General features: G+C 41.6%; 1 protein-coding gene across 1 annotated transcript in view; it reads left to right on the forward strand.

Moving 5' to 3' along the window:
• lama2 (laminin, alpha 2) overlaps window positions 1-14,178 on the forward strand; it is a 207,320-nt gene that overhangs the window by 124,465 nt on the left and 68,677 nt on the right. The window contains 6 exon segments of the mRNA XM_080021184.1: window positions 1-35; window positions 2,749-2,925; window positions 3,451-3,636; window positions 3,863-3,981; window positions 5,241-5,358; window positions 8,877-9,047. The exon segment at window positions 1-35 is cut by the window's left edge and continues 109 nt beyond it. Of these exon segments, the coding sequence (XP_079877310.1) occupies window positions 1-35; window positions 2,749-2,925; window positions 3,451-3,636; window positions 3,863-3,981; window positions 5,241-5,358; window positions 8,877-9,047 (806 nt within the window).

The raw sequence follows: 14,178 nt of genomic DNA on the forward strand, positions 1-14,178 counted from the left end.
CCTGCTCTGAGGCACAGGGGCTTATCAGGATGTGGGTGAGTGTGGACGCTCTCCTTGCAGATCCGCTAGATTAGATGACCGTACGACCCCATACCGGCTCCTTGGATTGGAGTTCAACACTCCAGTTTGATAAGAGGTCCATTTTAGCGGAAACATAAGGCCCTGTGCACCCAGTTTGGATCCCTGCACGACCAAAACAACTTGAATGTTTAGGTGAAGACTTGGGCCTTGAGATCAGGTATGTCGAATTGTGCCCCTTAGACTTTTGTACAAATTTTTAACAAGTACCGGTAGAAAAATCTATGTATATGTTTTATTCAACCCAACAGGTTCAATTTGGATTAAGATATACCTTTGCATTGCTCTTTATTTCATGAACCATGAATCCGAGTTCCACCAAATTTGTTGTGCATGTTCCATGGTAATGCGTGAACAAAATGACCACGGAGCTAAGGGATTGGGTAAAGAATGTCCGAGATATGAACCAATGACATTCTGATTTCACGTTGCAACTTCTGATCCATCAACAAGTCCACGTCACAGTGGCGTACAGTAGGGCTTTGAAAGTTGGCAGAACCACCAAGGGCACTCCACCGTACCATATTTGACCCCGATAGCTAAGAAAACAAAAACACTGTATGAGTTGGATTTTGTGCTGCGCTAACGCTAACGCTGGACATACAGTCTTTCAGCGGCGTCTTCCCATAAAGTCAGACTCAGATTCAACCCAAACTGTTTGTGGACGCTTGTCACACCAGTCCTAAATCCTTTTGAGAAAATTAAGTGGACTCATTCATACCAAAACTATATATACGCTATAGGATTCTCTGAGAAGCCATTTGCCAAGGGCGATAAACCCAACGTAGTTATAGCAGCCGCGGACTTTCCCATATGAATGACAAAAATTCAAAAATCACATCACTGTTGACAGAGAGGGGAGAGGAGATAAAGAGTGAGAGATGGAGAGAGAAAGAGAGAGCAGTATGAGCGCGATAAAGGGTTGGAAATGTGAGAGGTGAGGAGTGAGGAAAAGTCAAAGTTGAAACAGAGTTAGAATGTAGAGAGAGAGAGAGAGAGAGAGAGAGAGGGAGAGAGAGAGAGAGAGGGAGAGAGAGAGAGAGAGAGAGAGAGAGAGAGAGAGAGAAGCAAATGGAGAGTTTATTGGAAAGAGGGAGATTTTCTCTGACCCACTGAATCGTGAGATTGCACCGAGTGGGGAGCAGCGCATACACACACACACACACACACACACACACACACACACACACACACACACACACACACACACACACACACACACACACACACACACACACACACACACACAGGCACAGACAGGCACGTACAGTCATAATCACACAAACACACAGTATATGCTATACACTACATACAGTATACTAACCATACATAAAGAAACACACTCAAAGGAGGGATATGCTTACACAAGATTATTCTGTTGGAGGGGAGATGGACACATGTGCATTCACACACAAACACATACGTCTTACACCACACACACACACACACACACACACACACACACGCACACACACATGCGCGCGTGCACGCGCAGCTTATAACCAGGTTTTTGGAAGGAAATGGGTTAGGGTTAGGTTAAGTTTTGTTTGGTGCTGGAGTCCTTGAAAATGTGGACTAGAACCTGGAGTCGAAGTTTTTTAAAATGAATATAAATATAAATGCCGATAAAGAGATAAATATATAAACTATTAAACGACAACTGTTGAAAAGTTAGAAAGTTAGAAACACCGGGAAGGGAAGAAATAAATCTAGTCCTCACTGTACCGCACCCAGAAACTGCGTTCACCGTACTGTAGCTGTTGGATGTTGATGACCTTTAAAACTCATTGAATGAAAACGCTTGAGAGAAGCGCTCCGAGTGCCAACGAGAGGAAGAAGAACAGTAGCCATAGCCCCCATTTTTAATCACTCGAGAGGGAGCGAGAGCGAGAAAGAGAGGAAAAGAGAGAGGTTTTGTTTTTTTTATGTCAGAGACATCCACACTATAGGAGACGACTTCATTTCTGATCGCGGGCTGCAGCTGCAGCCCGAGGTCAATATTACACCTTGATATTATTCTCATAATATTAATACCTCAGCAAATATGAAGTGAGACAGTTGGCGAGTGGCGCCAGAAGTAAGCGAGAGAGAGAAGCAAGACCCAAGACGGAGAGACAGACAGGGGCTTGAGCAGACAAACACAGCTGAGCCTGTCAATAAAAGCAGTATTATTCAGGACAATCAGATGGGTATCACACCGAGGAAAATCTGAAAATGACCAAAATACAACAGGGAATGAAAGTGACAAACTCGAAATTAAATCGCTTAGATTCTTATGTTTTGGAATATGTTACTGGAACCATGCTAAGAGACAGAGGAAGTCCTTGAACTGACCTTTAAAAATTATGTGGTGAGGTTAAACTGTAAAAGATAAAAGTCTCACTGCAAAGAATAATAATAAAAAAAAAATATTGAAGGAAGCAAAGCAAAGTGGGTTTTTCCTAACTCGTTGAAGTATCTCACTAAAATCTAATTAAATACACTAACAAAACACAAGGTCGGGAATTATTGTCGCGCTATTCAGAAGGATTTGTTGAAGCAAATAATGAAGACAAATAAGACAAATAATTAGGGAGGCCTTACCTTCCAAATATGAACATTGACAATAGTTGGAAGGGTTTTCCGCACAATCACCGCCGAGCCCTTCTATTTCCGCACATGTTCTCTCAGCTCACCTTGAAGCCGGAGCAGAAGGTGCTGCCCCTGGTGGACAAGTCCAACAGCGCTGAGACGAGGACTGGGGTGAGCTTCCAGCACCCAGAGATTTTGGCCCATGCGGACCTGGTCACCTCCGCCCTCACTGAGCCCTACTACTGGAGGCTGTCTGAGCAGTTCAGGGGCTCCATGGTAAGGAAACATCGGACTTCTTTCCTTTTGACTCCTGTTTTGTTCCTGGGATGACTTGCATTGAGACCAGGTATTGAGCAAGCTAGTGTCATTGGCTATGTCACGCTGGTTGGGTGCTGTTCCACAACACAGCCAAACTAGCAAAACAACCTCATCTATCTCGTTGATTCTTGGAGTCTCCCAGCCAATCCGGAAGGGTTGGCAACCCAAAGTTAGAGAACGTTCTCCTTGCGGTTAATTTGGTTGTTGGGACAGGATGTATGGACTAAAGTTTTCAAGAAGAATCATGACTCCAACTCCACTTGGCATCGTGCAGCCAGGATGGACTTTCAATAGGCAAACTCAATGTGTACATCGCAACCATAATTAGTTCTGAATAAAGTGCAAGCATGTCTTCACTCAAAGTGTCAATATTGCCTAAGATTGCTTCCCAGGCCCTTTGTTGGTGCTTGACAAGAGGCAAAAACTAGGGACCGACTGGGTACTACTTATTTGGTGAGACAAAGGGTCTGTCTGTCTGTCCAGATCACAGCCTATGGTGGCCAGTTGAAGTACGCTGTGTACTACGAGGCCAGGGATGAGACGGGCCCCTCCTCCTACGAGCCTCAGGTCATCGTCAGGGGCGGACCTACCAGAGACATGGTGATGACCCGCCAAACGCCGGGACTCCAGATCGGACAGCTCACTCGTCACGAGATCGACATAACGGAGGTACATTTAGACAGAGTGCAATGGGACATCTCTATGGAGAACATGTTCAAATGTCGAAGCCAACACATAAGTTCTTCCTTATGTATCTAGATACTAGTAAAATAGTAGATGTAGCAGATCATTTTATTTCTGTTATTTTTCTGTGTGTGTGTGTGTGTGTGTGTGTGTGTGTGTGTGTGTGTGTGTGTGTGTGTGTGTGTGTGTGTGTGTGTGCGCGTGCGCGCAGCATGAGTGGAAGCATGAAGATGGGAGGTCGATGACGCGTGAGGACTTCATGGACATTCTGTTCTATGTTGACTACATCTTGATCAAGGCCTCGCATGGCAACATGATGAGACATAGTCGGTAAGAGACAGACACACACACACAAAACTCTTATTGGGTTTAGTGTGAAATGTTCTCTGGAAAATGGTGTATAAATTGCAGTAAAGTAGCTGACATTGTTTTAAAAAGGCATATTATTTTCACTACCACTTCGTCTGCATGCACATACTGGCCTATACCTTGTTTTCTTTGTTTCCTATTCTTCTGATTATATTTTTTAATTATAACTTTGTATTTCCCTTGTTTGCAATGCCCTGGCTTAACACTGTTTTCCTATTTCGGTTCAATGTGGCATATACACGCATACATACATATGTATATATAAACACACATATACTGTATATTCACACACATAAATATAAATATAGATACACACACACACACACACACACACACATACAGTATATGTTGCAGATGAGGGGGCGTGGTTAAGCCGGGGTCTGCAGGTTACAGTCTTGTTCCCGCAGTCTGTCAGTATTCACTACACTAGCGTTTGCAATGGCCACGCCCCCTTACCGTGAAATAACACGGGTCCTCGCTTATCCACCAATTCGCTTAACGACCTGGTTGTAGGAACGGAACTCGTCATTAAGTGAGGAGTACCTGTATACACACACACACACACACACACATACTGTATATACATATATATTATTTATTTATTTATTTATATAGTGGCAGTTTCTCCTACCACACACACCACCCAAGTGACGTTTTCAGGGCCTTCCATCACAGACAACGTGGGTTTCAGACACGCAGTTTATTGTAGAGAGTGGACTAAGTGGAATTAGCCCAGGGGCAGATGGACATGTGTGATGACACGGGCTCCTCTCCTGAGTGTGTGCGGGGGATGGTGGTTTTACCTGCTGCACCGTTACAGCAACCAACGAGCAACAGGTATACAGCCACTCTGATCCTGGGCCCCAATTACCTAGACCCAGGGCAGGAGTGGCTGCTCAAACCACACCATCCCTACATATATATATATATATATATATATATATATATATATATATATATATATATATATATATATATATATATATATATATATATATGCAGCGACTGATATACTGATATAAGTATAATGCCTTTAGGCCTCACTGATATTAATGTATTAGTCCACAGCGGCACCCACACCCACTGACAGCAGTGATACATTTCTGTAGGTACAGTGTAGATGAGTTTGCTTTTATACAAAATAAGTGCCTCACTACCATCTCTCTCTCTCTCTCTCTCTCTCTCTCTCTCTCTCTTGCTCACGCTCTCTGGCTCTGCAGTATTTCAGAGATCAGCCTCACAGTAGCAGAAGAAGGCCGACCTACCACGGAGAGCGAGAGAGCCCACCAGATAGAGAGCTGCGTCTGTCCCGCTGGCTACTCTGGGCTGTCCTGCGAGGTGCGCCTGGACACACACACACACACACACACAAACACACGCCACACGAACGCAAACACACACACACACACACACACACACAGATACACACACACACACAGACACACAGACACACACACAGTGACTTCAGATGGAAAAAGGTGAACAAAAAGTGAAAAGCCTCTTTTTCTTTGTGGTAGAGTAGTGATAGATCTACAAAAGAAGTAGATCTAAAGTAAGTAACCCAATCAGGGTGTCTGCATATCCTTAAACAGCCTTCAAACGTCTCCAATTCAGTTTTGTATTTGGCCTTAACAGTCATGAAATGGTATTTTTGATCAACTGAATTTATTAGATCTTAAAGAGGACCTATTATGCTCCTTTTTGCACAAGTTAATATACAGTAGGTCTCTGAGGTCCACAAAACATATATTTAGAATTTTTTTTTGCTGAAAATACCACTCAGATTATGCATTTTAGCCATTCTAAACATGCCTCTAAATCAAGCACTGAAAGGGTGAGTTTTGCATAATAGATCCCCTTTAATTTCAACACAAACCTTTTGTCTGATTATCCATATACCAATATGTGTTTTTGCAAAATGAGTTCTTCTGCATCACAGTCAAGGCTTTTGATCTTATCAAAGCCTCAACCTACCGCTGAGCCTAATACTTACCTCTACCGTATACTTACTAACCTGCCATACTTAAATGACTAACCAAGAAATGATCCGTCTTGAATTTGAAAATGTGTCTTAAAAATCTCTTAAAATAATTTAATTTAACTCTGTGATACTTGTGCTAGTATCACCATCTTACTAGTGGTAAGAGGGTGAGCGAGGACGTGTTCCCATTACGCACAGTGTTTTATTTTGTTTCATAAGGAAACGGAGCAGCACAGCTGAGCGCAGATCATGGGCGCCCACGAGGGTGCACATCTGGTGGCCGTGAAATGCCCTCCGCTGTGGGCCTCGATGGCCATTCACACTTAAAATAAAAAATGTGACTGATAAAAAGGGCACCCTTGGAGCCCCCCCCCCCACCTCGATGTAATATCTCAGGGTTCGGAAGAGACATAGTTGTCCTCCCCTGTTTCCAGTTCCGATTCAGCGGCTGTGTGAAAATGAAAAGAAAAAAAGAGTTGCTGGTTTTGGTGGAGGACGGCTCAGAGAAACACCGAGGGTCACGGACGACCTCGCTTGCTGAGTTTTCCCAATCGACATTCAGCGGAGAACAATATTATGCCGCTGTAACAACTGTTTCCTGAATCCCTCTCCCAATTTCTCCTTTATTTTGCCTTGCAAGGATTAAATTCCTCATCCCCTCCTCCCCCCATTCCTCCACTAAATGTCTCAGCCGTGTTTTAGGCAAAGCAATCAAGTTTGACTGAGCTGAACGCCTTAACTTCTCTCGTACGCAATTCATTCGTCAATGGGACCTATCCGAAATCTCAGCCCACTATTGCCCCCAGGGATTGGTCAGACCCTTAGTGACCACTACCAGTCTCATTGTGTTTACATGTGAATTGTTGTTTATTGGTTATCTATAGCTACCAAAAATGGATGGACAATGTTAAAATTTAGTTTGAAAATTTTTGAAAAAAGTTACTAACTAAAAGTTTTCGGTACTATAAAAACTAAAATATATTCAGTACACGTAAAATATGTTCTGCAAATACATTAAAAATGAGATTCCGATAGTCCGTCGGCAACGCATAGTTTGGAATCTCGCAATAAGTGCACCGTCCACCAGGGGTTTATAGGTTGACGCGCCTTTACAGAGCTCCACCATTGACTCGAATGACTTCCCGCTGAGGGAGCCGTCAATTGTGTAAGAGACATTAAGCCAACACAAAAGTTGGCACCAAAGTGGTCAAGCGCTTGACCGTAATCTTTAGTTAACCGCAGAATTCCATGGAGGAAGACGGTGGAGACGCTAAAAGGGTGACTGTCTGTCCAGACAGCAACTCCCGCAGGAGCTATATAGATGTTGCCTCCGGTCACGTCGTAAATTGCCGTGGCGGGGTCACTTCAAACTGGTTTTTTTTTTTTCACTTGACTTTGTTGCCGTGTAAATATCACATAGCCCCCCCTCTTCTACATCTTGCCCTCCCAGAAATCACCTGATCATTGTTCAGAGCTACAGATAACCGCGGCACTACGGAGCCAAGATGGCAAGCCGTGGCTGAACTCTAAAAAACACTTGGGTCGCTGAGGACCCCGGCTGACAGATGGCCGGTCTATTTGTAGCCAGTGTCGTTGTTAATAAAGTATTTTTAAATGGCCGTTTAGTACGGGCACAAGGAACAGATGGCTCTTTAAATGGACTCCATTAATTATTACTGAACAGGAGAGAGGAGAGCGTTACCTTGCTGCTGCTGGTGCTGTGTGTGTGTGTATGTGTGTGTGTGTGTGTGTGTGTGTGTGTGTGTGTGTGTGAGTGTGGGTGGGTGTGGGTGTGTGTATGTGTGTTGGTTTACCTGTTGTGTGTGCACGTGTGTTCAAAAGTTACTGGAGGGAATAACTCTTAATTGTGTTTGGTGTGTGTGTGTGTGTGTGGGTGTGGGTGTGGTTGGCAGCTGCTCAGAGGAACATTACAGTCTAATTTTGTTTGTGCATATTTCTTTACGATGTTTATGTTTTTGTTTGATGATGTGCATATGTCTGTGTGTGTTTCCACCTGAAACCTGTGTGTGTGTGTGCGTGCGTGCGTGCATGCCCGCGCGTGTGTGTGTGTTCTAAATTATATTTTCACTGTGCCATATCCTCTTTTATGCAAAAGGTGTAGCATTGTTTGCTATGATTCATTGGTATAATTATGAGTGTATTGTAAAGGTGGGTTCACAAAATTTACGGTTTGTTTCCATATGATACGATACAGTGGTGCTACAGTTTTGATAAATAAATTAATAACTTAATGAATAAGAATGTCAGCTAACTGAACATTTTTGATTTCGAAAAAATATATAGAATATAGACATATGTAATATATATAAAAAATATATATGAATATAGATATACGATATAAATAAGAACACCAGCTAATGTGCCTCAATTTTGATTATTTTTGTACTCATTGTTTACATTTAAATATATATATATAAATCTTATATATAAATTTGAATTACATTTTAATTAACATAAAAGTGGAATCCCTATTTATATATTTTAACAAAATATTTTGGCATTGTTTAATTCCTGTAATCTTGTAATTCTCTCAACTTGTATATTATATTAATAGGGATTTTAGGAAGGCAATAATCAACAAAGATACAATAAAATCATCATCAACAAATATTCACAATACTGTTAAAGTTGTTTACAAACCTATAAGAATTACATATACAATAAAGTTAAAAATAAAATACGAAACTCTTTATTTTGGTGGAAGAATGCAATGAGTGAATTACAAAATAAATATTACAAAATACACAAAATAAATCACCAGTTTCACAACTTTATTCTTGCCTGTCCACCCTTCTGTCTGCCTGTCTCTCCATCCTCCTGCACCTCAAACCTTCCTCGTCTCCTTCCTCCTCAGGAGTGTGCGGCGGGTTTTTACCGTCTGCGCGGGGGTGGCGCCAGCCTGGCATCTGGCCTGGCATCCGGCCTGGCATCCGCGGTTCCCACGGCGAAGGGCATGGGAAGCTGCGTGCAGTGCCAGTGCAGTGGGCACTCTGCCACCTGCGACCCCGAGACCTCCATATGCCAGGTATGTGTGTGTGTGTGTGTGTGTGTGTGTGTGTGTGTGTCTTTGTGACGCTGCCATATGCCAGGAAAGCTCCTAGAGGTGAGGAGGGTGAGAAAGAGAATATGTGTCTAGGTCTGTGTGACTTTGTAGTGTGTGTGTGTGTGTGTGTGTGTGTGTGTGTGTGTGTGTGTGTGTGTGTGTGTGTGTGTGTGTGTGTGTGTGTGTGTGTGTGTGTGCGTCCAAGACAAGAGAGTCTGCTAATTAGCCGTGCGCTAATTATCGTAGTCGGGCATATTCATGTTTGGTGTTCTGCTCTCATCTGGACCTGGCGGCTCAGTGATCAAAGCTGCCTCAGTTCTCTGACAGAAAGCACACACAAAGTTCCACAACCACACAGAGAGAGAGAGAGAGAGAGAGAGAGAGAGAGAGAGAGAGAGAGAGAGAGAGAGAGAGAGAGAGAGAGAGAGAGAGAGAGAGAGAGAGAGAGAGAGAGAGAGAGAGAGGCGGGGGAATGAAAAAAGCTGAATCCAAAGAAAAAGAGGGAAAGTAAAGTATTACAGCTAAAGACGTGTAACATGTGTCACAAACAATGTTGTGTGAACACTGATTGTCAACCTTTGAAGGCTGAGGAACAGGAGTCATGGGTAGAAAGTGCAAATAGTTTGAGGTTAACTCCAAAAGGTACAACTTAAGACGGGTTGCAAAATCAAGCGGCAAGGAAACATTACAAATAAATAACTTAAAAAGAGTTCAGCATGTAAGTTAAGGTAAGTTTCATTTAGAAGTATTTCAATGTATATTTAATACAACACAGACAATTAATACTATTATATAATTGAATACAACACAGACAATTAATACTATTATATAATTGAATACAACACAGACAATTAATACTATTATGTAATTTAATACTACACAGACAATTAATAATATTATATAATTTAATACAACACAGACAATTAATACTATTATATAATTATAGAACCCAGAATCACGATTGCGCCCCTTGCGGCCGCCTGCGCGAGCGCCTCCGTGTCGATTACACACATTTTAGTATTTTTCGTATTTTTGGAGCTTATCCTGCGTGATCTCCGGGTGTCATTACATTTCACTGCATGTATGACCGTATGTATCTGTATGTGACGGAAACACCTCTCGTATCATGAATCTAAAGGTGTCATTCCATGAGATTGGTGCCATTTGGCCTTTCTATTTTGGGTTTTTTTCATAACAAAGAGTGTTTTTCTTTTTTACATTTTATCGTTGAATATACATGTTAAACTTCCCGAAAAAACATATTTACCCACCTCAGGCACAAAGGCCGTCACACACTCAAACTTGTGTTGAGGGAGAATGTCAAGGGCTGGAACATTTCATTCTAATGGCCACCACACAAAAAATAAACTCAGGGTTAAATTCATTAATCGCAAATAATTAGCAGTAAATAAGTAAATAATAATAAGTAAAAATGTTTTTTTCATAAATATCAAAAATAATTTATTTTAAAGGGTTTTCTCTATGTATTATCACTGACAGGGTGGAGAGGTTATGCTTGACAGACCCCATTAAACATTATAAAACATCAAATTATCAGTAATAAATAATATAACTGAACAGGTATTGAACTGAGCTCCTCTGAAGGCTTGAATTGTCACTTCCTATTCATGATGTCATGGTGTTAAAGCAACAGTTCATTAAAAAAAACCTTATTCACTTTAAATAAAATTTTCTCATATACTGAGAGTACATTTAAAATGAACTTTAAATTTGCCATTTTCATGGCTTGCTAGACATGTTTGGCATATCATTGTGTTTTATAAACGTCAACACGACAAGACCCATAAAACAGACCTCCCCAAATGACACAGGGTCATAAAAAGAACTGAAGAAACAACTTTGAGCCTGTTTAAACAACTGCAAAATGAAAACAAAAACCCTTCATCTACCACGGGTGGTATTGTTTAATAAAAATTAAGGTAATGAGGTAAAACTACATGGTTCAGTCAACACCGCGTTCGGGTTCGCATTTCAACCTCGCCCTGACATGGACTGGTCCTTTCAACGGGCAAGATGGCCCTTGCCTAGGAATGAAATACACTTATCAGCCACAACATTAAAACCAGGACAGGACAGGTAAATAACATTGATCATCTTGTTCCATTGGCACCTGTCAAGGGGTGGGATATATTAGGCAGCAAGTGAACAGTCAGTTCTTGAAGTTGATGTGTTGGAAGCAGGAAAAATGGGCAAGTGTAAGGATCCATGTGCCAAATTGTGATGGCTATTCGACTGGGTCAGAGCATCTCCAAAACTGCGGGTCTTGTGGGGTGTTCCTGGTATGCAGAGGTTAGTACCTACCAAAAGTGGTCCAAGGAAGGACGACCGAACAGGCGACATGGTCATGAGCGCCCATGGCTCACTGATGCGTGTGGGGAGTGAAGTCTAGCCTGTCTGGTCCGATCCCACAGAAGAGCTACTGTAGAACAAATTGCTGAAAGAGTTAATGCTGCTATGATAGAAAGGTGTCAGTACACACAGTGCATCACAGCTTGCTGTGTATGGGACCGCTTAGCTGCGGACCGGTCAGAGTGTCCATGTTGATCCCTGTCCACCGATGATGAATCAAGTTTTCTTCTACATCATGTGGATGGCCCAATTAGGGTCCAATCCGATCGAGCATGCTGGAACTTGGTGTACATGCTATATGAAACTAACTTTGTATGTGCATTATGAATGTAAAAAAAGTTAAATGATACTTAAATATAATGCTGGTTACAAATTAACGTGTGTGGTCATGGGTGCAACCATCACGAAATTTCACATCACAAAATCCAAATACTTCTCTCAGGGCCATTTCATACAATATCAGGTCAATATCATGTCGTACACATTAATAAGACGGAATTAGGCTCAATAGAGCTCATCATAAATACATACATACAGATGTACTCCTTCAGAATTAAAAGCCATAGATGGCCCTAAATTAGATAATAGTAATAATACTAACGATAGCTGCAGGAAGCAGCAACACACAGGGTCCATTTTAATCGTTTTAGGTATGTATTACAGTTATCCGGGTACTCTGAAACGCAGCACAATTTTCCAAGTTGAAACTTGAAAGAAAGGTGAAAGTTGAAGTTGAATTGACTGCCACATCAGTTCCCCTGGTCTGACATCTCCTGGTTGCTTGTCTCGCAGTGCAACCACTAAGCGGTTTACACAGCGCAACACTCCTACGTGAATGAGCACTCAGAGACGGAAACCGCACTTTGTGACATGAACCAATTAAACATTGGTTCATGTCACAAAGGGGCCCGCGCCTGAAACAAATAAAATCATCTCAACGTTCTTCTACAGTACTTCCAGTTAAATTTACAATAGTACTTAGATGCAGACAAAATATGGTGGACGTCTGCCGTAGATGTCCACGGTCGACAGGAAACACGTCACATCAGCCTTATTTTCTCTTATTTCTATTTTTATTCTTAATATCTTGGTCCGGCTCTGTACTCTTACTCTTACCTGTACCTCTACTATGTTTTATTCTCATTGCTGTTGCTGCTATAACGCCTGAATTTTCCTCAGGGGATTACAAATATATTAAGTATATTTATTATAAATATATTTTAAAAACAGTTGACTCTCAAAAATGGGCCAATATAAAGTCTTTAAAAAGTCGCCAATTCTTTTAAATGTTTTATATAATGTTTAAATCAAATGTAATTATTAAACAATTTCTTATAAACAATTTATTATACAGAGAGACCTGCCAGAGCCAACAACGATCCATGAAGAGGCCAGTGTCCTGGCTATCTCCTCCGGTGTATTTTGTGAGTGCAGAAGTTCACCCGTAGCGGCCTGGTCGTCCAGGGATTCTCAAACAATTAAGCTGGTGACCCCTAAAAAAATGTTTCAAAGTCTCGCGGCCCCCGTCATTCTAACTCACCGATGTTTGATCTAACAACAGTACACTGTGAATATTATATCGAAATAATTTCACGAGTTGTTCCGTGTAACTTTCCAGTCCATCATCGTCCATATCGCTTGAAAATAGCCCGATTTGTGGCAAGTTGTCCCGGGTCCCACAACCAGACGGAATGTCCCTTTTGAACAATTGAAACTTGTACATTGAAATATATTCAGTCAGCTGCAAAAGTGTCTCCTCTCTTCTCCTGCACTGTCGCGGACAGAGTTGGAGAGTGAGTTGCTATGGTTACAGGGACACACACACACACACACACACACACACACACACACACACACACACACACACACACACAGGTGCGCATGCTGTTTCTGTCTCTTGGTCTCTAACGGAAACTCTGGCCTTTAAAATTCTTTGTTGTTCATCTACGGAATAATTTAACTGAAAAATTATTTCTGAAGATCACTTTTTTTCCAACACTTTTTCCATTTTTTGACGCCATGTTGGAACTGCCCCGAATACATATCTTATTCAGATTGTCTGTGGGTTCGTCGGGTACATGACATGCGTGAAAGTCTGACGTCAGTCCCATCTGCACATGCTGCCATCTTGGCGAGGGCCCGGTTGTTGACCAATCACCAAACTGCAACGCTATCATGTGACCTGTGCGAGCGGTCATTTGTGCTTGTGCACGTGTTGCACTGATGACAAAGAACACAGTTTTTTTACAAAATAATGACTGAATAATGGGCCGATCTCGGTCAAACTTGGACAACGGCATGTCCGAACTGCCCCGAATATACATTTTATTCATCTTGTTCAACGGTAGGCTGAAATTAATGCAGATAATGATAATGATGATGATGATGTGCATTAACATATAACAATAAAAACAAATCCTCTTTTATTTTTAATAAAAAGTTTAAATATCATATCTTATTAAGATGTTATATCTTATTTTACTCTTTTTTTGACTTACACTTTTCTGGCAATTGCTGTATCAACTGGTCATTGTCGGCTATTAATTCAATGTCAAGTGTTCAAGTGTCATCAGTGGAATATTCCAACAGCATTTGTTGTTAAAGTTTTTCGTTCTGTCATTTTCACCAATCGTCTTTTATTCATTGATTACGAATGAAGGCGACCATTTTGAATAGATTTCCCAGCATTCATTTCAGCAGCGATTTGGAAGCTCTTGTCCCTCCAATGAACTTGAGCATTCTG

This window comes from Zeus faber (genome assembly GCF_960531495.2).
Source record: "Zeus faber genome assembly, chromosome: 2".
In the NCBI taxonomy this organism is placed as follows: Eukaryota; Metazoa; Chordata; class Actinopteri; order Zeiformes; family Zeidae; genus Zeus; species Zeus faber.